Here is a 23,757-nt window from a genome sequence, read left to right as displayed (position 1 = left end):
TCCCGCGAATTTTCGCCATACAAAAGTAATAAAAGCTTGCTCGTTTACATGTGATTCGATTAATCGTGGTATCTCGGTCGTTCGTGCGCCACGTCGCCGAAGAGCATCGACGAAACGTGCGTGCAGTCTTCGTTACGATCGAATAATCGGTGTGTCGTCGTTTAGCGAACAAATTTCTTGGCTTTCTGTTTGATTTCTGGAGCAGCGTGTTTTTTCGTCACTTCGTCGGAGTTAGTCGAGGAGTCAGGCGTCTATACATATACATATTCCTATACACACGAATAAACGAAGAGCCCAGTGCAATATCGCTTGCCACGGTTCTGGTCGTTTATTCGGCTGTATATGGCGGATATAATTATATTTATGTGTATATTTAAATTTATATATATATATATATATGAGACTGGTTTCCAGCGTTTCGACGTTCCTGAAGAAGTTAGGCCATCGTCAGGGTACCCGCCCCCATGCCGAAGCCTACACCCTTCGGCCCGAAATTCCGGTTGTAACAGCCACGGCAGTAAATGTCCCCGTCCGGGGCATCGTTCAGATTCGTAGAGTCTAACGAACGGTGGCACTCGGCACAGCTGAAGCAGCGCTTGTGCCACACGCGGTTCTTCGAGATCATCTGCTCCGCAGCGTACACTGGGTAGCCGCAACGCGCGCACCCGTGGCCGTCGTTTCGCTTCTGACCCACCTGAGGCTTGGCATCGATGCTGCAACGATTTATGAAAGCGTCAGAAAAAGTTACGGACGAGTGTTCGAATTCTGTCGAGTAATTGGTCTGCGATCAGTGACTGTTTAGAACTTAACATATCTGTAATTCTCTCTTTGGATTCTAATCACGTTATTGATGCAGATTCTCAGACCTGCCATGAAGAACTGAAAACTGGGAGGATCACAAATATGTCATCTATTCGTCGTTGAAGTTTAAAATCTGAAGTTGGCTGTCTCTACAGGCAGAACTACTGTTTAAATCGTCGGATTAGAGCGAAGATACTCGGATTCAGGACGTTTCAGTTCACATTAATCGGCCAATTAAGCGTTAGAAACTTACTATGAGGGAGCGTGATCTCCATTGGTTGAAACGAGAGTCGGGGTATGTCCGAACCCAAATCCTTTGGGTCCGAACAGTTTACTGTAGCAAGATCGGCAGTGGATTTCCTTGTCAGGTCCGTCACAGGCTAACATGGAGTCCAGAGGTCGATGGCATTCGGCACAGTTGAAGCATTTCTTGTGCCACATAGTACCTTTGGCGAGCTGTTGTTCGGCGGCAAATACCATGCCACCACAGCGGGGGCATCCCTGACCAGCTGGTGCCTTGATAGCCGTCGTATCAGGATTGTAAAATGGGCGAGTGGCTGATATTTCTTCCTCCCTGAAAGAAAAATTCTCTTTCGCATCCTGTTCTTTCCAGAATATTCCCTTTTCGTTCGTCGTTGTTCTATGGTACTATGTTTAAACACCTGAGACACTGCAAGCTCGAACGTCTCACACTCTAAACATCTCGATGCACTTGGGAAGCCAGAAGACAACTTGTTTTCTTTTGGAACTCTAGATGCTCGAACGATTTGACACCCAAGTCTTTAGAATTCTAGAAATCCAAGTGTTTAGAACTCTAAAGACCCAGACGTTTGAAATTTTGCAAAGCCAAGAATTCAGGACTCTCGCGAGCCAAGTGTTTCAAGCTCTAGATACCTAAACATTTTAGGAATAACTAACGAAAGTAGAGAGTTACTCACGTTAGGCCATCGGTTTGTAAGAATCCCGATCCACATGCGAATCCGTATCCGTGCGGTCCCCATTTCTTTCCGTAGCAAGTCTTGCAGTAGACGTCTTTGTCGGGCCCGTCGCAGGCGATGATAGAGTCGAGAGTTTTGCTGCAGTCGTGACACTTGTAGCATTTCCTGTGCCATTCGCGGCCCTTTGCGAGCACCTGTTCAGCAGCGAATACAACGCCACCGCAACGTGGACAACCTTTGCCAGGTGGGGCCTTGATTATGGCGGTGTCGATCACGGTCGTACGAGGAGCAGCATCGCTGTATTACAAAAATTTGACCAACTTTTACCATCGACCCTTTCGGTCACCGATATCAAAGCATCGAGTTGCACGAACGACAAAATGAATTGTTTAAAAGTCGAATCTTTCCATTTCTTTTTCTTTTTTTTTTTTTTTTTTCATTTTACAGGGGAAGCTCATCTTTATTGAGAGGCTCGATGATGAAATTCAAATTTATTCTCGTTCAAGCGACTCGACTCTGGTTTGAATACTGGCAAGTGACGAAAAGAAAAAAGCAATCCATGCAAATGACCAGCTAGTCCATACCGATCGGCAATTAACATTCAAAATTCTCAATGCTAATGAAAAACACTACTGAAGAGGTTTAGAATGCAAGTTGGTAACGTGTCAGATACGAATGGTATATTTTCTCGGAATTTTATTTTATTTTATTCTTTCTTTCTTTTCTTTTTCTTTATAGTACTATCACGTTTGGAATATACGAGGAGGAAGATGCGTTTAGTGCACGATGCTGAATTAAACGTACCAGAGGTGTTATTTACGATGGTGTTTTAAGAATTAGTATATTCGACACTCGGAAGCAAATTTAGCGGCTGAAAAATAAGACAACGGTGAAGGTGAGTAATAGCGCAAAGCGTTAAGGCGTCGATTCCTGTGTATGTATGTATGTACACGTATATCCGTGAAGACACATGCAAACGTCCGTTCATTCCATCTTTCACTCGTCCGGATTTCTTCAACTTTGAGAAGTAAATGGAGCTCGACCGACTGCTCGAGCGAACTCTTCTCGCATAATCAAACTTTAATCGAAAGACAAATTACTCCATTAATCTACTCGTTATATGCGAAGAAGAATTTGAATATTCTCCACTTGAGAGAAGAATTTGGAAAACCGCGTTTGGCGTGAGAATTAGTCGAAAGAAAAACGGTGCACCCTGAAAATTGGGCGGTCAGGCGGACAGACACGCGCACACACACATAGAGAGATGGAGTAGCTGATAATGGAATAGCATAACTATGGGGGGCGCGTACCCCTCGTCCTCAATATCGCACTGCAGCCCGATCCACATAACCCCAGCATGGCCAATGCCTCGCGGACCGAATTTCTTCGGATAGCAAGCTGTTAAGCAGACAAGCGCATCATATATAGTGAGAGTGTAGAAGCCGAGGCGGGATATCTCTCGTTTATTCCCGTCTCAGTCTCGGCTCTGAAAACCCACCCATTGGCGTAGCAGTCGCTTTGTAGGGCACCACCACCCTGACCATAGCCATAACCCTTCGGTCCGAATCTCTTTCCGTAGCATACTGCAGAGAACACGTGTTAAAGGTATCTGCTCGTTCTTGACCTAGTTGCCTGACGTCCTCAGAGTATGGCGTACTTGGATGTGTTCTATATATCCTTGTACATCATCTTCTCTTAGTCTTCGTCAATTTTACACGTCGTTAATTACCGGTCGATACTCGTCTTTAATAGGCACGAGTATTCAACATCGATTTTTCGTTTAGATTATTCTAACACCAGGGAATTTATAGAGTTTCTGGTAAATGTAGGTTGAGCTAAAGTAGACTAGATCGCTAGTAGACCAGAATATAAGAACAGTGTGAATCGATGAGTCATGAATTATAGGAGGACACAGGTTGAGCAGAAGCAGACTAGATTGGGTACCGGTAATGACTGCTACCATATTTGAATGAACACATCCAGTACTTCATACCTGCGGATCTTAGAAAAGCGTAACGTACTCACCTTTGCAGTAGATGTCCTTATCAGGACCTTCGCAACAGTTGACCGAGTCTAATCTCTTGGAGCAGTTGGCACATTTAAAACATTCCTTGTGCCATTGCTGCGTGGCACACAAAGGGACGTGTGTTAGTCACTGAAACTGGGAGGGACCGCAACGTGTCTTACGTTCTATTACACATAGTTATTCCCAATTTTTGCAATCGTTATTCTCTAATAAATTTAGTTGGAAAATCTTAGTGCCTATTTCTATCGAAACAGAGACTGAGGCGTTCTTGCTGCTGTTACTTTCCAACCAGCGTCTTGAAAACCGTAACAGAAGTTGTGAGTGAGAATGAAACAAAAGGAAACAAAGGTGAGAACACTTCCGGGGGCATCTCAGGCCAACACGTTGAACCTCTCTCCTGGAAACAAGGCCTCTCTCCCGTTTTCCAAAGGAAAACACGTGGACTAAGTCCTCTTTACGTTGGAGCTCGTTTTGTGTGACTATTTATGGAACACTTTGCGCCAGTGTATACCACGGATCTTAGTTTTAACTATGGACCATCGCTAAAAAGGATACAGAGGATGGACCAAAGACAAAGGATGCAAATCATCACTTAGGTCCACCACTGACTACGTTACATCCTCTCTCTAACTTTTCTTTTAACAAAGATATTTCATTGAAATTGAATTCTGGTTCTTCACATCGCCATTGTGAAAAGCAACTTTAGGAATTTTCTTGGTAATTTTTCCTGTCATTTCTTCCTTCATCTAAATACTATGACTTTACGAACCTTATTTCTGCACTGTGATAAATATCTTTTTTAAATCATGGAAATTTTGCCATTGTGCTTCTGTAGAGTATCTATTATGCTAATAATATATAATTAGCACCTTAAGAAAGTAATAAACAAGACAAAAGAGTCGTATCTAATTCAATTACAAAGTTGTGGATCTCACAATAATTCTTATAGAAACGATTAATTCTTGTTGAGTAAGTAGCACATATGTATATTATACACCATAGTTTCATTATATTCTATCCATTTCTGGTTACTAGGATTATTATCTAAAAAGTGAAAAATGAAAGCTTGCAGAATGCGAAATATTATTAAAAATATTACTTAATCAAAGAATGTTCATTTCATTTAATATTTCTTATTATCTGTTATTTTAATTTCTCTTGTTTTTAGAGAGAGTAACATACTCATTGACTGACCTAAGTATCTTCGATACACATTTGGACAGTGTGTGCAACTGAGATAAAGAAACGAGCAGTGAGAAAAAAGAAAAAATACAGATTTGTTGGATTGCAACAGATACCTCGACAATATATCTCGCGATCAGGACCATCGCAATGAAGCGTCGAGTCCAGAGACCGTTGACAGGTTTTGCACTTGTAGCATTGCTTATGGTAAGCCTAATCACAAGAAGTAGGAATAACCATGGTATCTCAGGGACAAATTTCTTCTCATGATCGATTCGATAGAATATTGGTCTTGGTACCGCGACGAGCCGTACGTAACGAAAGGGTTAATATCCTAGCTTGAACTTGCAAACACAAGATACTATCGATTTGTATCGTATATGTTCGTAAAAGTTGCTTGCAAGCACTTGATGTACCTCCAATTGGCTAACGTCCCCGAATGTCGTCATACGCGTTTAACAATAGACTAGAAAGATGAGACTAATTGAGCTTTCTCTTGAACATTCTGAAATTTGATCTGTGACGAAGTATCGTTTGAGAATTCTGAGAATGAATGTTTATCTGTTCTTCGATTCACTTGTTATATAAAATGACTTTAAAAAGAATTGAGAAATATTGAGAAAAGAAAAGACAATTGACACATAGAGGAACAGCTCGACAGCTATAGCGAGTGATCTATCCTGCCCAGTTCCTTTCTATCAAACACTTCCGTAAATCTTGTCACTTATACACCAAGATCAAGATAACTATCGAAATTTATTCTCGATAAAAGACCTTGACACGAAAAGCCCGTCGACGATCGCATTGTGGAACTTCTAAGCTCCATGATCGATCAAGGTCGCTTAAGATTCTATCTGACCGACGTACGGTGACAGCATATCGAAGGTAAAAAGGCCGGACAGTGTCCTAAGCAGAGAAATTAGCCTGCATCGACTTAATCCGCGGATTGTTCCAAGTTATTTTCCAACATCGAACACGGCAAGGGCCAGTTGGTCGACTGCCAAGCCCGACGAAGACAGGAAAAGCTCTTGGGCCGGCACCAACGGCAACAAGCTGCCGTCGACTCATCCTCCAAATTCTCTTTCCGCTCTTATTTTTTCCTTCATTGTTATGAAATTAAGCGTTTCGTCAGACGAGAAGATTACGGAGGCCCGTCACGCTCCACCAACTACCTGGCACCTTGTCAGCCAGTGATCTAGTCAATTTTAGCATCGCGTAGCGCGAGGCCGCTCTCCAATGCTCTGCATACGCCACAAAATTCGATCAATTTTATCTTGCGTTTTCTAAATGATCAAAAACCAGTGTTACAGTCTAGGTCTGCGCAAGATCGAAGCTACCGTGTTTCGACACTGGTCCTTCCAGAACGTTCAACGGAGTAAGATTAGAAGTGACTAATCGTCGGCAACGAGATTCTAAGAGGAATTCGTTCAGTCCAATTGGCGGCTCGATTAATAACTCTGGATTTCACCAACTGTTTACAACTCCCCTCTATTTGGATCACTCGGTATCGGGTTGCCTGAACAAAAATAAAGCGGTCGCGGGCTAAGAATACTTTGTTAGTAAGACTTCTTCCTCTGGTTTCTTCTACCAGCTAGACATAACTTGTGGAATTGTGGAGTTTTTTTAGAAAGTGCTCTACAGCTCTATGGTATATTTAGATAGCCTATGTGTTTTCTAGTCAAATAGTTCAATCTCAGCTACAACTATTGTAGTCTGTTTAATACGGTTGCAAGGAATACTGAAACATCTTCCAACCAAGAAATTACCATTTTGTCTTATCAATTGTACAACTTGTAGCAGAACATTCGTACGACTCAAGTGGAGCATCCTGAGAACAAACGTAGACTTTTGACAGCATTCGATACTGTCAGCAAACATTAACAAATTTGATTCGACTTCGAAACTGGAATATTTTTTTCTATGGCTGAAATATTTTGCAACGTAGACTTTTTGTAGATTTTTCGTGGAGCTTGACAGCGGCTTTGACGAGTCGCGGTACCAAGGTATAGCACAATGTCTCGAAAGTGAATGGGGTGAGCAATTCTGTGGAAACTCACCCTTCCTCGAGCTAGCATCTGCTCGGCGGCGTACACGTATCCTCCACATCGGGGACAACCTTCCCCTTCAGGCGCCTTCGCGATGGCTCTCGGTTCCAGAACGGCGTTCGATCCCCTCGCGAGCTCCCTAAAAACGTGTCCCTTGTAGAGATCAGATTGTCACTCCTGGCTGGTGTCATAAGGTCAAGCTGTGATTTCCAATTGGCGTGCCAGCGCCCCACATTTCCACCAAAAATTATTCATTCTGAGAAGATTTGAATTAACTTCTTTCACAGCCGATTTTGTTTTCTCTTTTCTTTTGTGTTTTATTTCTTCCAAAGATGTTGTACGATCGAGATAAAAACTGAAGCTGTTTACAGCAGGGCTCCTTAATGCCATGGGGATAAAATAATAGAAAATGTTGGAAGTATTCTGTTTGCAACTGCTTGTTTGAAATTTGTTCATTATCTGTACGTCTGCACATTTAATAGGAAATATTGAAATTATTAGTGAAAATTATATTATAGAGGTGTTTCAACATTTCTAATCAATTACCTGTCATTCTGATACACTTCACGGTTGCGTGTAATAAGAATACAAAAGCTTTCTCCAGCATCTGTCAATAGGCAATCAAGGAATATTAAAAGATATAAGAATCTTTCAGTAGGTAACCAACAATTATTGAAAACACAAGATTTGAGAATCTATGAGTAGGCAACCAAGAATTATCAAAAATACAAGCTGCTGTATTTTCCAAGTTTCATTGATACAGATAATAATTAGACAAGATATAATTTCTCTCGTTATTTCTCAATTTTTCATCACCATTTGCGACATTTAAATCAACACACGGTGTGCCAAAAAATTCTGAAATTTCAACTTTTAGCTATTTACGTTGGAGGATAATTTTAGAAAAATTCCAACCAGCTGCAAATAAAAACAAAAAGGAAACGTAATTGCACGTCACCGGCTGCGAAAATGTTAATTCGCCATAGGACACCTGAATTAATTTCAATAAATTCTTTGAATCTTTCTTTTTGTTTTTTTATATCTGGTTATAAAATTGACTTATGGGGGTATTATATTATTGGGGGGCGTTGGAACACCGGGGGTTTGGGGAATCACCAGGGACAAGCAGACAGTACAAGAAAACACCACTGCAAAAAGCAGAAGAGGGAGGGTCGACCAGTAAAATGACGAAACTTCGAATCTGAAAGTGGTTCGGTGAGAGAACGTGAACAATGAATTTCCCAGATTTTCCTTCGAGATTCGATGGCAGTTTCCGTCGTCCACGGGTCGACGCACAAGACTCTAGGTGAACAACTGATTACCAGAAACCGGTGAAAGAATAACAACCCGGCTGTTAGAGTGTTAGGCACATGTTAGTAATCGGTTAGTGACCCGTTTCCCCTTCGCAACCACGCAAAAGTGGCTTCCGCCGAGCCCCGAGAGGAGAGCCAAGAAGCGGATCGTGTGATAACAAGAAACCAAATGATAATACGTTTTATTGAGAAAAAAGAAAGAAGTGAGGACAGAGCAAGAGGCGCAAGAATGAAAAGAAAGAAAGAAATAGATAGAAGTAAAAAGGGAGATCAAAAAAAGGGATCCAGAGGAAACCAAAAAATAGGATCATAGAGTAAGCTGAAGAAGGTTCTTGATTAAATCAATTGAAATAATTAAATAAACTGAAGCGGTTCTAAAGAATTCTCTTACATTGTTGTTTTTTTTTTTTTTTTTTTTTTTTTTTAGGAAATAGCTGAAGGAGGAAACCGAAAAAGCGTTCATCTACGTATAACATCTGTATGCGTGTGTCTCTGTAAGCGTGCATTATTTGTATGTCTATTTACGTATATTGTATGCGTGTGTACCTATGTATGTATGTATGTATGGAAAATCGCGTCTAAACAGAAGCACCCATAGAGTTAGACGTGTTAGCAGGGTTACGGGGTTACGTGTGTTTGAAAAAAGAGGTACGAGAGGCCGTGCAGGTGTGTACCGCGGATCGAACAACCGAGATACGTTTGTCGTTATCTGTGGATGATAATAGTTGTAGGGAAAAAAAAATCACAGAAAAAAAAGAAGAAAAAAAGACGTTTCTCTGAAAAGTTTCAAGCGATTGGTTTCCCTGTGAGGCGGTAAGAAAGAGAAAAGGCAAAGAGAGAGTCAAGAGATAAGATAGAGAAGAGAGAGGCGGAATCTGACTCGGTGCTCACCATTTTTTTCTTTTGTTACTCGCTAGTTCCCTTTATCACGAGGATTTTCGAGGGCAGGCTCGTGATAAAGCGACAAATATCGTTCGATCATTGGCCTCCGGTTGGCTCGCACTCGGCGGGGCTGGCGGGGGTAGTAGGGTATCTTTTTGCTTTTTTACATTTTTCTTTGTATCTTTTTTTTTTTTTTTTTTTTTTTTGTTTCTTTCGTTTACTCGACTTTTTCAGTCAGTTGTTTGCCTTTTGTTCGCGCTGTCGTACTTTCTTTCCTTTCTTTCTTTAGACAGAAGAAAACAAAGAGAGACGGGACACTCGAAGTTGGGGGGTGGCGAAAGGTGAAATTGGGGTTTGCTAGAACTGTTAAAAGAAAATTGGACGGGCCTGGCTCCTGTGTACACACAGATTTTTCGTCCTCGAACCGCGTTTGCTCGGTTCGTTCTCCGTTCTTGCATCGATGATGCCAGGTGGACATTTTTCAGCACTTTTTTGTATGACTAAATGTTCAACTATCTATATATATATATGTATGTATATATAGAGCTAAGTAGGTGTGTAGGCACGTACAGTGGGTCAAAAATGTTTTTGACATGTACCAGATTTATAGCTTCGACTTCATTTTCCATCTGTACCACAGTAATCCTATCGTCTACTTGAAATTTTCCTATCTTTCAACTATGTCGTTAGGAGGATCCATTCGTTTCATGGCAAGAACATTTTTGTCCGACCGTCAATGCGTTTGAAAAAAACACTCGAAGCAAGTGTCAATGAAGAACACCAGATTCTTCTGTTTTTTTTTCTTTCCCTTTTTAAGTCTTTTAATGGCACTTATTACAGATGGTACAAATGATTCTATAAACTAGCGTAATGTAGTGTAGTAATCGCATAAAAGAAACGAGAAAGAGTATATATATATATATAGTAATATATATCTGTATGTATATAGATAGGGGTTGAAAAAAAGAAAAAAAAAAAAGAGAAAAAGACGACCGTTCTTAATCCAGTCGTTCACACGGACAGAGAGAAAACGTGAGACAACAACGAAAAGAAAGAAAAGACGAAAACGAAAATAAAAGAGAGGGAAATTGACGGAGAGAGAAGACAACAATGAAGTAAGACAGAGGGACAGAGAAAAACAGGTGATACAGAGAGAAAAAAAAAGAACAAAAGAAACGAAAATAGCGAAGACCAGAAAAAGTACGGGTAGTTAAACGTGACAAAGAGAGAATAGTCGACTAGATTAAAACACAGTTAATTATCAATTAATTATAACGTCGTCGTCGTTGTCGTCGTCTTAGCATCACCATCACCATCACCATTATCACCATAATCGCTGTCGGTGCCGATGGACGACGAGAGGATCGTAAGGAGAGTGAGGAACGAGCGGAGTTGAGGTTTGTCCAGGTAGCAGTCAGGAATCAAGGACCGTAAGACAAGAAGAAGAAAAAAAGAAGATGGCAATTGAAAGGTAGGAGGGTGAAAACGAAGAATTAAAGTTAGAAATTCCGAATGATAATAGAAATAAAGTCAGGCTAAAAGAGAGATTTTGTTGAGACAGAGAGGGACAAGAGGTTACAGAGACTCTGGAACAGGCCAAAATTTAAATGGACCACGTAGTTCGACACAGTCGTGATGCTGTATACACATAAACGCAGACGCATGCTCTCGGTCCTTGGGTTCTTAGTAGGCTGCCTTTGCTTCTTCCAATTTCGTTTCTTCCGGATACGGTTTATTGTACCAAGAAGAGGATCATGCTGTTGGATCATTGGGCTGTCGATGTTGGTTGAGTCGGTCGTAATTCATTCAATTTATGGTAATTATTTTTTTTTTTTTTCTTTCTTTTTAGTTAACGGCACGTGTATGGCTCTGAATGGGAGGTGGTCTGATCGTACAAACGACTGAGGGGAGAATCTTGGTGTTGTTTTTTTCTTGGTTTGGGAGAAAATAGGAGTTAAGGCTAGGTCAAAAGGGTGAGGAGAGGTTGGACGACGGGCAGGTGCACTCACTCGCTACTCTTCAAATGTTCGCCCTGATCCATGGACAGGCAACCAGCGCCTCCACCGAAGCCGTATCCTTTAGGACCGAACTTGCGTCCGTGGCACACTTTGCAAAATAGCTCACCCTCGTGCTCGGAGCAGTTTGTCGAGTCGAGCAATTTGCCGCACAGACCTGCAACACACAGGCATAGTTCGTTTGGCTTCCACCTAATCCATCATCCTGATATTCCACTCGAATAAGTGGATTCGCCCATTCATGGCCGGACTATACTTAAAGCATCTGTAACGCGAGAATCTTTAAGAATCCCTTCTTGAAATTGGATGCGTGCTCGGTGCAATTTGTATGGGAAATTCATCGTCTTTTGTAATAGGATCGTTTCAAGAGATTGTGGAATATGTGAAATTGTGAGAAACAGTAGCCGAAGGGTTGTCTTTGCGAGGGTAGGAAAGCGTTGAATGGAACTTGATGGAGCGAAAAAGTGGTGAGCTCTTGTGATCTTTATTTCTTTTTTTTTTTTTTTTTTTTTTTTTAAGGAAGTATACTCTATTTCATATCATAAGCTTGTTGATGTGTTTATCTATGTTTGAAGCAGCTTGAGGAACCTTTTGATGGAAAAGTAATGAATATGATGATAACGAAAGAAAAGTTCATGACCCTATTGGATTTGCTGTCTAAAAAAGATTTAAAAAGCCATTTTTAACACAAATTGGAAGAACACAGGCTTAAACCTGGCATTATTTGTCACTGGATCGAGTTGACAGTTTACAGGCTTGTAATTCAACTAATATAATTAGATAGACAGAATGCTTCACCTACTTTCTTCACTGGCTGCATCTTGCTAATTACGGAACAGCCTAACCCAGTTGAGAGTTAAATTTATCAAGATTTTCTTGTAAAAATCGCATGAACAGTCCACAGTAAAAATCACGAATTTGTTCCAAAATCCAAACCTAATCCAGATCGTTGAAATACCCAAAAATACGTTTTTGTAAAGCCACAAAGTTTTTATACAAAGGTACAAGCTGATCATTTTGACTATTCTAAAAAATCTAATTTGAAATTTTCCACAGATGTATGATCAGCCATAGTCTACCAGTCGCTATAGTGGAGATAGCGCTACGACGCTAACCAACAACACCATAACATAATAATCCATAAGCATTCAGCCAAAACTTAGCCTTATTTGATAACAAGAAAAATAAAAAATCCATAGTTAGATGGCCTAAAATTGTTAAATGCATAATCATCTCCGATCTATTATATTAATTACTATAGCCACTAATTACCAGCCCTACTTCGACCATTAACCAACAGGCCCGTAATAATTATTTGTGTAATTATTAATTATTCAAAAAATGGCCTGATTTTATAGGAAACAAATTTGTTTAAAGCTAAAATATTCACGAATAAGTGACAGTAGCGGCTGAAATTTTCTATGCAGCTTATTTCCGCTGATACCTAAAGCCGCGAATGAATATTCAATGGGGGTTGCTATTTCGAGTAGGATCACGAAGTCCGGATTTTTCTCGGCGAGTTCGCGCGGGTCGTTGCACCCTCGGCTTCACGTTGGGTGCCGGTTCTATTTGATTTCTGGCTAGCATACAAAACTAATTAAGGCCAAGACAAAGCATCCGGGACTGGGATAAAACTTATTTATAGAGGCGGCTAATTTTAAAAACGGCCGATGGTGTTTTTGCGCAATGGGGTGCCTCGGTCCCCACGACCCCCGATAATTCGTCGTTCAATTAAGAATTTCTGCAACTCGGATTATGCCCCTGTATCGATCGGTTAATTATAGAAAGAAATTTTATGTTTTCGAAGCAATCAAAATTTCAGCGAATTTGTATCTTCAGGTAGATAAGTTAAACGCTTTGTATAAAATTTAATCGACACTCCTGATCCTAAGTTCAGCGGAAAAAAATAGTTTGAGAATGTATGACGTGGTATGTTTGTGGAAATTGGTGAAATTTGATAGAACGAGAAATTTTATGAACACGTTGTATCAACATATTATTTAATTGGATGGAAGAAGTTTGAGAATGTTTGAAGAATCTTGTTTGTCGAAGTTGAGTCTTGAATCACCGGCTAAAGGGAAATACGTAGCATACTCTCGGAATAGTAACATTTGATACAAGCACTTACCACACTTGAAGCACATCTTGTGCCATTTGAGTCCACCGGCGACGCGTTCTTCCGCGGCGTATACGGATTTGCCGCATTTGGGACACTTGGGGTGTTCTACTGGCTTAAAAGGCATCTTTTCTGTACTGAAAAACAAAGAGAGATCTTCCATTATTATCAACTATTTTAAAATATTTCATTTATTTATTTTTTCCATATGTTTGCCACTTTTCTATAAGTATGAACATTTTATTTATTTTCACATTTTTCAGATTATTTTCCAAATAATTAAAGATCAAATTTATCCTATCGTGTGCTGTGATGGAATATTTTACGAAACATTACGAAGAAGCTCGAAGCAAGAAGATTGGAATTGAAATGTGGAAAGTAAGTCTCGTATTTTTCGTATATTTTACAGTGCATAAACAACGAATAACAATAACACCGGTAACTCAGCCACCGATTACCTAATCCCGCAAGAGGAACATAAACAGTTTCAATCTCCGCCCTACTGCCGGAGAACGAATCTATTTTTACCAAGTTCGAATCGCGACGCGTATTCTCGGTGGCCAATAGCCGCTAAAGATACGAACAAAAGAACAAAGGCGAAGAAATTAAATTTCTTCAGGAATTTATTACAATCTTAACATACTGCATGTTAACCCATTGATAAAACTAATCTCAATTCTTCATCGAACGATCTGTATTCATAGAAACGGAACGAAGAACGTAATGGAATGATAAAAATTGCAACAATCCATTCTAAGAAAAGGCCACACGGTTCCCTTAAAGTTTCGTTAATCATCATTCATACGTCGCAAGGAGCTCTTAATAGAGATGATAATAAAATTACCCTAGAATGAGAATTCGATACTTAAATATTGTAAGGCAAGAGATTTTTAAGTCCTATTTTTCGTCGGTCAAAGATAAAATGTCAGGCGAGCTTTGAAAGATTGGGAATTTTTAAATTTCCCGCCACGTGGCTTAACATAACCTAAAATAAACAGAGGAGTAAAAGGCTGAGGAGTAAAATAAACATGAGGACAAATAAATCAGTCGTGTGCCAAATATCAGAAGTTCGTATTGCAGAGACAAACTTGCTATTCGGAATACAAAGTTGCAAATGTGGAAGTTTCGACGATGTGACTTTTGGAAGCGGCTCTGCTGACGAGTATACTGACCACGGTATTAGTAGAAACGCTAGAGAGACCACGAGAGATCAGGAAGAGAGACAGAGGATTCTATATCCGTGCAGACGCAAGCCGGATCGCGAAGCCGTATTAGGGAAGGTGCTAGATTCTCCACAACGCGGTCGCCATTACCCCTACCTTCGCGTCCAGTTGGTCCTTCCTAACCTATACGTCGTTTTTCACGTTATCTATATCTACTCTTTCAATATTGTCTAAGATAACAAAATTATCCAATTTGTGACTCGACTGTAACCGATGAAATATTCCAATGCCTCTTCGGTATTTGCAAATCTTCCTAACCTATACTTCGTTTTCTTCCATTTGCCTCGGTACTTTTCCATCATGATCAAGGACGATCAAATTATTTCATCGTAATTCGGCCAACTGATAAAAACTTTCATTGATTTCCTAACCTGTATTTCATTTTCTCTCATTATCTAAAATAACAGAAATATCTTCTCGTAATTTCGATAACCGATCAGGTTTGAGAAAGTCTTGTCAATATTTCGATCTTAAATAAAAATCTCCGATTGACAAAAGAAATAAATTTTTGGAAATATTGAAAAGTGATAATTGTCGATCGTAAGATCTATGATGAGCCTAACGTGAATTCTAAACTCGGATCTCGTCTCTTCTGGTGAATTCGATTTAGAAACTTGGTAACTTAGCTTCCAAGTGTTCTATCGGGTGAGTCATGAGGAAAAAGTAACGACTTTGCACGCGGTTGTTTGTACATACATATCTCCGTCTATGTTACATCATAAGAGCCGAAGAATGTCTTCTCCACCCCCGTGTATACTAAATCCGGACGATCTCAAATTTCATCGCGTTTTAGCGAACCCGTCACGCGTTTTAACTTTACGGCCCGCGTAATTCTGCTGTGTGAGACGCGTCTGTCTAAATGTAGCTTTCCACTCGGACAAACATTCTCATCAAATTTTCCGATCCTCTGGCTTAACACCGAACATTACGAAAGCCAGATTGTCCATCCTCCGATTCGCTTGAATTCTTTTAATTGCCATTCCAAGAATTCTTCGTAAAATATACTTCGATAGAGAGAGCTTTGCCTGAAAAATTATTAGCTCAACGACCATAAGAAGAAAAATATGATAAGATAAACAATTTTGTCAATTTTCTGACTGTTGCGTCATTTGTTTGCCAAAAGAGAATATTCTAATATAACGTTGTCATTTGCAGAGAAAAATGGGGTAAATCTACAAACTGCAGCGTATTCAAAGAGCCAAGGATATACTCTGTCACATGAAAGAATTCAAAGATACTATTCAAATTCAATGCTGTAGGACCTAATGATCTAAGGCGAGAAAATAATCTGCTCGTAAACCAATTAACCGCTGAAAATGTTTCCAATGCTTGCAAGGTACTAAGCTTATTTTCCACCAAATGCCAGTATCTAAAATAACAAAATTGAAGTGTTTCGTAGGTCGAGAAGCGTAACAATTTTGCCTGCTGCGATCTTCACTTTGAATAGCAACGTAATAGAAGAGGGATAACTGCAAAATTCTCACTTCCAATATGATCCTTATTATAGAAAGCAACTAGCTACGAGTTGGAATCTCCAAGTGCAAAATTATCCAAACTTAATAGAAGAGGGATATAACTCCAAAGATCTCACTTCCAAAGATCCAAAGATCGAAAACCAACCACTCTCTAACGTTTTCTTGGAAGGATCCTGAAAATGGGTGTGTTGTAGGTTGTACGATGATGTCTGGATGACCGTGGAACACTGTTGCTTGCTTGCTTGCTGCGTGTACTCTACTACTCACCACCGGATGTCGGGTTCGAAGTCACGAAAATGAAAATCGGTAAACTCGGGGAGGAAGACAGGCGTGAAAGATGAAAAAACACCGAGTAGCACTCTACACCGCACTAATACTGGATTCGAATGGCTGTTCTCGCGTCGTGCCCGTCCTAGTCATAGCCAGACCTTTGCACACGGCACGTGTGCATCGGAACGTCAGTGCTGTTGACGACAGCGTCGCGGCGGCAAGAGGGAGTTACGCTAGCCGCCTTCCATCTAGCGGGGGTGTTACACTATACTTTGGGATACCGAAACGGCCGCTACTCGTTAACTCGCTTTTCTTTTCTTCGCATCTTATCTCCTCACTCTCTGTCGCTTGATTCCACAACAATTCCAAGCGATCATATTTATCTGAATTTCTATCTTTATAGACACAATCGGACGAACAACGCATCAGCTCCTATTTCTTTTATTTCCATGTTTTATACAATTTTGCACGTTGCGAGAATTCTGTGCAGCTTCGCAGCTTTAAATGTCACGTAGAGTCCAAGTTACATGGTACATGACTGTAGCTCCTTTTTGCTATGGAATGTTCCACAAATTGTGAGTATTTACTTGCGGTAGAATGTTGCTTTTTGGGTATAATTGAGTAACGTTGGTTCTCGCTGCTGCTCACATCGGTATGTTTCTTGTAGAGGATAATGAGGTTTGCAAGAAGTTGCGACGTTCAGGACATGTTTGAAATTTTAGAATCCAAGTTACATGATATTTGGTGTGGCTGCTTTGCGTCGTTGAATATTTCACAAACTGGAGATGTTAGTGTTAGAATTTTCAGGAAATTGACGTAATAAAGAGATATGGAAGTTGGTGGAGGATATTGGACATTAGTCTATTGCTGCTTATTGCTGTGCAACTTTTGACAAGTTGGGAATATTAATGCCATCAGTGTCGCTTCTATCAATGAGTCGTAAGAAAGTTAGATGTGAGATAGTAGAACCCTTGTTTTATGGCTGCTTCTGTTACCGCCTGATAAGTAGTCTAATAGATCTTATTCTATGATTATTAAATTATTAAGATTAAATTAGGACGAAACTTGATGCTACACGAAGAAGAACAATTTTATAAGAACAAACGGTATGAAAGAAACACAAAGGGACAGTAGTACAAGAAAATTTTGAATAATCTTGCTCTTTGTACCTGGTGCTCACTAAGATCATCGTCTCTAACTAAAATCTAGGTCAGTTACATTGAAAAAGTTGTAATACAAGCGACAAGAAAAAAGAGCAAATTCTTTTTTCTTTAAAGAACCATCTTTTTCTGCAAATATCCATTTTGCTAGGAATAATTTGGTGTGTAACGATAGATGGTGTGTAGAAGATGCTGCAAACATTGAGATAACAATCGGCATACTTCGGAAACGTAATATTTACGGCAGGAGAAAGAGAGATATTCGCCACGGGAACGTTAGAGAAATATACAATAAGATGGGCCACGATTTTGTAACACCGTAGTAACGGCGTGGATTTTTAGAAAGAAACCGGAACGCAGCGAGAATATATCTATAAACGAACCGAGAGAGCAATGAAAGTCGAAGCCTGTAAGAAATTTCAGAGAAACCTGAGAACTCTCTACGCGAGATTTTATTTCATGGAACGTGAAATACAGGCCTTGGAGGAGGTTCAAGGATCTTTCTCGTTCAATCTTTAAACCTACTCTGTTTGTTTTATTAACGCCTTTATAAATATTCCAATTTTTATGTGGCTCAAACTTAATCAAACATAGATTAACGCTATTATTTATCATGTTGTTAGAGTTGGTTCATTTCACTTTCATCTAAATCTACTCCATCTTATTATTTTTTTTTTTTTTTTCTAAATATTCAAGTTTTTACGTGGTCTAAACTCAATCTCGATTTCTACTCAAACATAATCAAACCTGAATTAAGCTATTCGTCGTAATATCGTTGGAATTGTTTAATAATATTTCAATTTCGTCTACATCAACTTTTTACTCCTCTACATTTATCGTTAAGAATGTTTTTCAGATGTTGAAAATTTGATATCAAACCTAAGCCCAAACTAAATTAAACCAAGCTATTTGTCATGATATTGTTAGCGTTGGTTTATTTCAGTTGATGATTCGCTAGCTTTTTCAAAATGCAGCGTTTGAATCATGCTTCCATATTTTTTTACTTAGCTCAAACTTGAGTTGGTTTACTTCAAACCGTATCAAACTTCATCAAACTTGGCTTAAACGTTGATCGCTATCTCTTAAAATTGATATACTCTTTTAATCTGATTGAAAGTTTGATGAGTATAATTTTGGATGAAAATTCAGGAGTGTTTGAATAAGGGGCTAAAAATTTGTCAATAGCGGTCTGAATCATGTCGATGACAATGCGCCACGTATTTTGGTATTCGTTTACATTGTGCTACACAGGAAAATATGTTTTCTGAGCGATGAACCAGCGAGAGAAATACCAAAATAAATTTATTACTCATACGTTTTGGACTAATTCCCGGGCCCTAATGGCATTCACGAATTACAGCAACGCGATACCATAATTTTTAAATTAACACCAGTCGAATTGGCATTCGTTCAATTTTTAACAAAATCTTTCCCCCGACTTTTCCCTTCAAAAGGTAACTTTCTCCTCTATCGTCATATCGTTGATTATAATTCTTCTTCTCCAATGAAAACGAAGAAATTTTTCAGGGAACTAACTACATATATTAAGAGACTATAATTCCGAAAAATCTTAAGGCCAAGAAATTCCAATTGATGGAAGGAAATGCAACACACAGTCAGTATAGGACAACATGGGAGAACTAACTAGCCACTTGGAAATGAAGAAAAATGACGTTTCAAGAGAAGCTTGATAACCACACATTTATAAAGAATTTCAATATGCAAAAGTATACAAAGTTCATATACTGTAGGAAAAGCATGCACAAAATATCAAAAGCGAAGTAGCTCTCGTATTATTTAAATGATACGAATACAAAATTCTACCTTACTTTACACCTGTACGTAAAGATACGAATTTACTTCAACATCCACAGTCTATTGGCTTGGCATACCCAATAATAATAATATAAATTCCATATAGAGATCACAATTTAAATCAATGCTGAAGAGAAGAGCTTTCAAGGAGCAACATCAAAGTATGAGCCAACCAGCTCAAACGTTAAATTTTAAAAGAAAGCTTCCAGACAAATAAGTGCATACATTAAGACTGCGTAATTATATAAATTTTGAAGAGGAGAAATTCCAAGGGCTGAGACATTTGGACGAAAAGAGTCCAGCACGGTGGCTTCCTGAATGCTGAGCTTGCGTGGGCGTAACCGCGGTGCGATCATATACTCGGCGAGCTTTTTACATAAAGCCACGTGCACGCATATAAGTCTTTCTAAAAATAGAAATTTGAGCAAGATACTATTAATAGTGGATGAGTGTGTTGCCACAGTGGATGTGTGCGTGGCTCTCACTCGGTTTTGCTCGCTGTTCGTTACCGAGCAGCTTTTCGGAAAGACCGCCCCTAACCAAATGAAAGAAAAACGCAATTCGATCCTTAGCTACCACTAGCCCATTTTCGCGCCGAGATAAAAGTCCAACTAGCCTTCCTCCTATAACTTCGACCTTGTTCGTTATTTCATCGTACGAGACACTAAAATTATAAATTTGATCCTTCCGATATGAACATCGAGAATGATAAACGTAAACGTCGAATTTTACTAGATTTTTCTGATGTTCGATGATGTTCTATTACTCGATAATTGAAGACAAGAATAATATTTGCCGAAGTCGAAAAAGTGACAGGAAAAATATTTTTTTTTTTTTTTTTTGTAAAAGACTGAAGATATTTTTGATATTACCAGAAGGATGAAGAGTTAAAGATTTATTCTTCGCTTAAATTGGATTTATGATTTTGCTGGAGTTTAAATATTTGTTAAATAAATAGGTAATTAAGTAAAAATACGTGACGGAAAATTCGCTATCACGATTTTTAAATTAGAAATAAACCGTAGTATTTTATTTTAGATAGAAAGTTGAATCTCAATTTTTACTTAGGCCAGTTTATCATCTCGCTTCTTTTTTCTTTCAATTGGGTTTTATCTTTTTAAGTATTTTTTTTTTTTTATTTATTTTTTATTCTATAGGAAGAAAATCACACGGCTATTTAGATATAACACGTGTGATCTCTTATGAAACATTCAACCCTAACGTTTTCCGTTGCTATTTTAACGCGTGGACAATAAAAAATGTATAAGTACACGTATATAATTAGAACGTTATCCGGAGACACGTGACACGTCACCGCGGAGCGTTGTCTCGCTGATTGACAACGAAATTCGATTATGCGCCTGAGAATGGATGTCCGTTCAATCGCGTCAAAAATAGCGGAAAGCACAGCAAAGAGGAAATGCTTAAAAATTCATCGTTACACGAAAAGTGCTCGCTTTATATATATTTAACCGAGAGGTGCAACGATCTCGTCGTGTATCCATTATGCAACGCGACTGCAAGGAAAATTCATGAGATGTTCGATAAAAAGCTTGGAAAAATCAAGTAGGTAATCATACAGCATAATATATTAGAATACTCGATTCCTAATAATTTCTATGGATGAATCTCTTTTCGGTATTCCTATTTTTATTATTTTGTTGTTTTAATTTTGTCATAGGAAGGAATTCGAAATAATTAATTAATAATAAAATTCTCCGTTGTTCTTGCTTTAAACGAATAACACATAGCGTAATATGCTAATTTGTAATTATCCTGAATTTTTTTTCCAGAAGATATAACCTAAAAACTTGTGCAATAAATTTTCATGGTACTTTGAGTAATGGGTGAAGTGATAGCTAAACTGTTATCGCTGCTCGAAGCAAATCTCTTCAGGCGATGAAACTCAGCTGATAACAAGAGAGATTTTGCACAACATCAGAAAGGGCCCTCTATTAGCAGCCATTAAATTAAGCCAGTGCACATAATGCAGAAATTCTTGACTTGTTCCACTTGACCGTCTCTCTCCTTCGCTCCTCTTCACAGGCTGAAATTATTTCCGTCCCACTGCGGGTGTTACATGATCACGGAAGAGCTGACTTCGAGCCCATCCCTCGAATATCATCCATTCAGTTCCCTAGTTCATAGAAACCTGCGCCATTTCTCTTCCAATCTAACCTTATTTTCTTTCGTAATCCAAGGAAAATTACGAAACAAAATTTTCTACATTACCCCATCGTTATATAAACCTAGAAAAATGCTGATCTTTGGCTACGTTTAACTCGGTTTGACTGTGTTTAAACTAAACTTGGTATATCAATTTGGACATAAGCTTTCCCTTAAATCTAACCTTAATTCTTTAATAAGCCCGTAAAAAGCCTACCACAAAATACTCCATTATCGTACCAACCTCTGAACCTAAGAAAACACTGAAATCTCTCATTTACATAATTGCCCTTCGACTTCTACGCGTTTCTCTAACCAAAGATTCATTTTTCCACGCGAAATCGCGACCAGACCTCGCAAGCTCATTTGTCTCCCAGAAGATAAAGTAGAAATCATGTAAAAATACCGCGTGTTTACAAACACGAAGCGATATAAATAAAAAGAATAATCGGCACACTTTCCCTAAATCTTGGATTCTTTTCAAAGCGTTAATGCCCCGACGATGTGAAGTTCATGGGGATTTCTTGAGAAATAACGAACGTCGGTTCTTTGGATGGCGAGTTTGTAGGACTTACTTCCTCGTTATCACAACTGGTTCAGAACACGAAGCTCAGGAAAGCAGATATAAGTATAGAAAGAGGACGGCCTAGTTGCCATCGCGGCCATCCGAAATATTAGAATAAGCCCACGCGCGTAATACAATCCCGTTGGTAAGGTAACCAAATTTAGCATGTGACTTAGCAGACGCCCTCGAGACACTTGCACGCACGATGACTCAGCCTGAACAGAGGAGAACAGAATCGAAGGAAGAAGACGAAAGGGTAAAACTGACTGGGTAGGGGAACTGACAGCAGAGAAAAAATAGTGATCTTCGTTGCACAAGAGACTTCGACTGATTTTTGGAATGCCTGGTTTGGCTATGAATTCTCTAAGGTAGCCTATTATGTTGGTAGGATTGAGAAACAATGGCGAGAAGGATCGATTTTTCTTTTTAAAGTTCCTTTACATTTGGTAATTTGATTTTTGGATCTACATTTAAGTTTAATGAGACTTTAATTATTTAGGAATATGAATTATGATTCTTTTCTGAGTGTGTTGAGTTAGGGGTAAGTTATGTTAAGTTTGAAATGTCTCTCGCACTGTATTCGATATTACACCGAAATTGAGTCCAGTAAGGTTAGATTTACATCAATCTGAATGGAGGTTATGATTCGTTTTGGATTAGTTTATTCGTAGTTTGGATTAAGTTTGATAATTTAAGTTTATCATAACATAATTTTGATAACTAGAGCCCGATTTAAAATTCCAAATTTATATCCATGATGAACCAAATTCCCTAACTTATTCGAATTATGAGTCCACTAATATTGGGCTCTAATTTAAGTTAGCATCGTGCCGGGTTTAAGTATCCAAGTTTGTCTTTCACGTACTAAGTTGCAACTTAGTACATCTTAACTTATACCCACGGTGAATTAAATTACCATGATTGAATTCCAGTCTAAGTTAGCTTCGTACCGGGTCTAAGTTAAGCCTGCGTTTAATCTAGACTATCTTTTGCAATAGTCCTTGGTCCGGTCGTGGTTAGGTCAGGGTTGGATCGGAATTAGAGGTAAATAAAGTCTGACAGGAGGTTCTCGATGTAAATCTTGAGTACTTAGGGTATTTTTTCCAATAATCCTTGGTCCAGTCTAAATTTAGTCCGGCCATAATATTGTTCCTAAGCGAAGTTCAAGTTTATTATAACTTAACTCCGGCAGTCATTTTGAAGTTTTCGTCGTTTGGATATACTTTGTCCGAAATAAATTGGGGATTATATTCGTTTTAGAGCCACATTAAGCTCAAATAGATCGGTATAAGTGGAATTTCGGTTCAAAATTTCTCAAACTTATTGGATAAACAAAAATATCCTATTGATCACGCTGAACATTTTTATTTCTGAGTTTGCATCTCTTTGTTTCTATTCATTTTTGCTTTTCTTTCTTCGTTGGGATAATAAAAATGTCATTTGACGTACCACTAATGTAATGTTTTGTTGGAGTTTGAATCATGATACCTATTGTTCATTTCAATGCTTAGTTCAGGACAAAATTATGATCATTTTTCTTTCTTTCTTAATTTGACAATTTTAATAAGATTTTTTTTTTAATTTGATAGAGATTTGTAAGAAATTTGTCTCGTGGTTTACAGTTTTACAAGCGTAATACCCTGATTAATGTCATGGCTTTACTTAAGTGAACGACCTACTTACAAAATGTTGCAGTTTGGCACAAACACAATGGCTCTCATTGAAAGAGATTGATCACAAGGAATTTTCATTATAAGATATGCTA

The 23,757-nt window shown here is 38.9% G+C and overlaps 2 protein-coding genes and 1 long non-coding RNA gene across 11 annotated transcripts in view; 2 read left to right on the top strand and 1 right to left on the bottom strand.

The window, feature by feature from the left end:
• LOC139994790 (uncharacterized) overlaps positions 1–2,634 on the top strand; it is a 28,351-nt gene extending 25,717 nt beyond the window's left edge. For both annotated transcript variants that reach the window (XR_011801741.1, XR_011801739.1), the window contains 2 exons: positions 2,187–2,396; positions 2,478–2,634. The gene's annotated coding sequence lies outside the window, so the exon portion shown is untranslated. The remainder of the gene's footprint in view (positions 1–2,186; positions 2,397–2,477) is intronic.
• LOC139994789 (muscle LIM protein 1) lies at positions 356–13,445 on the bottom strand. 5 transcript variants are annotated; one of them, XM_072017727.1, is made up of 8 exons: positions 13,331–13,445; positions 11,197–11,359; positions 7,005–7,131; positions 5,064–5,160; positions 3,050–3,137; positions 1,740–2,036; positions 1,055–1,375; positions 356–713 (listed from the first exon to the last, which is right to left on the bottom strand). In XM_072017727.1, the coding sequence occupies exons 1-8, from the start codon at positions 13,443–13,445 to the stop codon at positions 437–439; spliced, it is 1,485 nt and encodes a 494-aa protein (XP_071873828.1). In that variant the 3' UTR covers positions 356–436. The 5 variants fall into 5 exon arrangements, 4 of the variants coding, with proteins under 4 accessions (XP_071873828.1, XP_071873829.1, XP_071873830.1 ...); XM_072017728.1 differs by lacking the exons at positions 3,050–3,137; positions 5,064–5,160 and adding exons at positions 3,238–3,322; positions 3,765–3,861; XR_011801738.1 differs by lacking the exons at positions 356–713; positions 1,055–1,375; positions 1,740–2,036; positions 3,050–3,137 and adding exons at positions 3,270–3,322; positions 3,765–3,900.
• LOC139994791 (uncharacterized) lies at positions 11,555–22,742 on the top strand. 4 transcript variants are annotated; one of them, XR_011801746.1, is made up of 4 exons: positions 11,555–11,960; positions 12,259–16,861; positions 16,954–19,284; positions 19,368–20,875. It is a non-coding gene; the product is annotated as an uncharacterized lncRNA (long non-coding RNA). The 4 variants fall into 4 exon arrangements; XR_011801745.1 differs by lacking the exon at positions 11,555–11,960 and having other exon boundaries at positions 13,455–15,877; positions 15,941–16,861; XR_011801744.1 differs by lacking the exon at positions 11,555–11,960 and having other exon boundaries at positions 13,455–15,877; positions 15,931–16,861.
• Positions 22,743–23,757: the final 1,015 nt, after the last annotated feature.

Source organism: Bombus fervidus, chromosome 15, assembly GCF_041682495.2.
Source record: "Bombus fervidus isolate BK054 chromosome 15, iyBomFerv1, whole genome shotgun sequence".
NCBI classification, from domain to species: domain Eukaryota; kingdom Metazoa; phylum Arthropoda; class Insecta; order Hymenoptera; family Apidae; genus Bombus; species Bombus fervidus.
The sequence above is the reverse complement of the archived record's forward strand: the minus strand, read 5'-3'. Positions and strand labels throughout refer to the sequence as shown.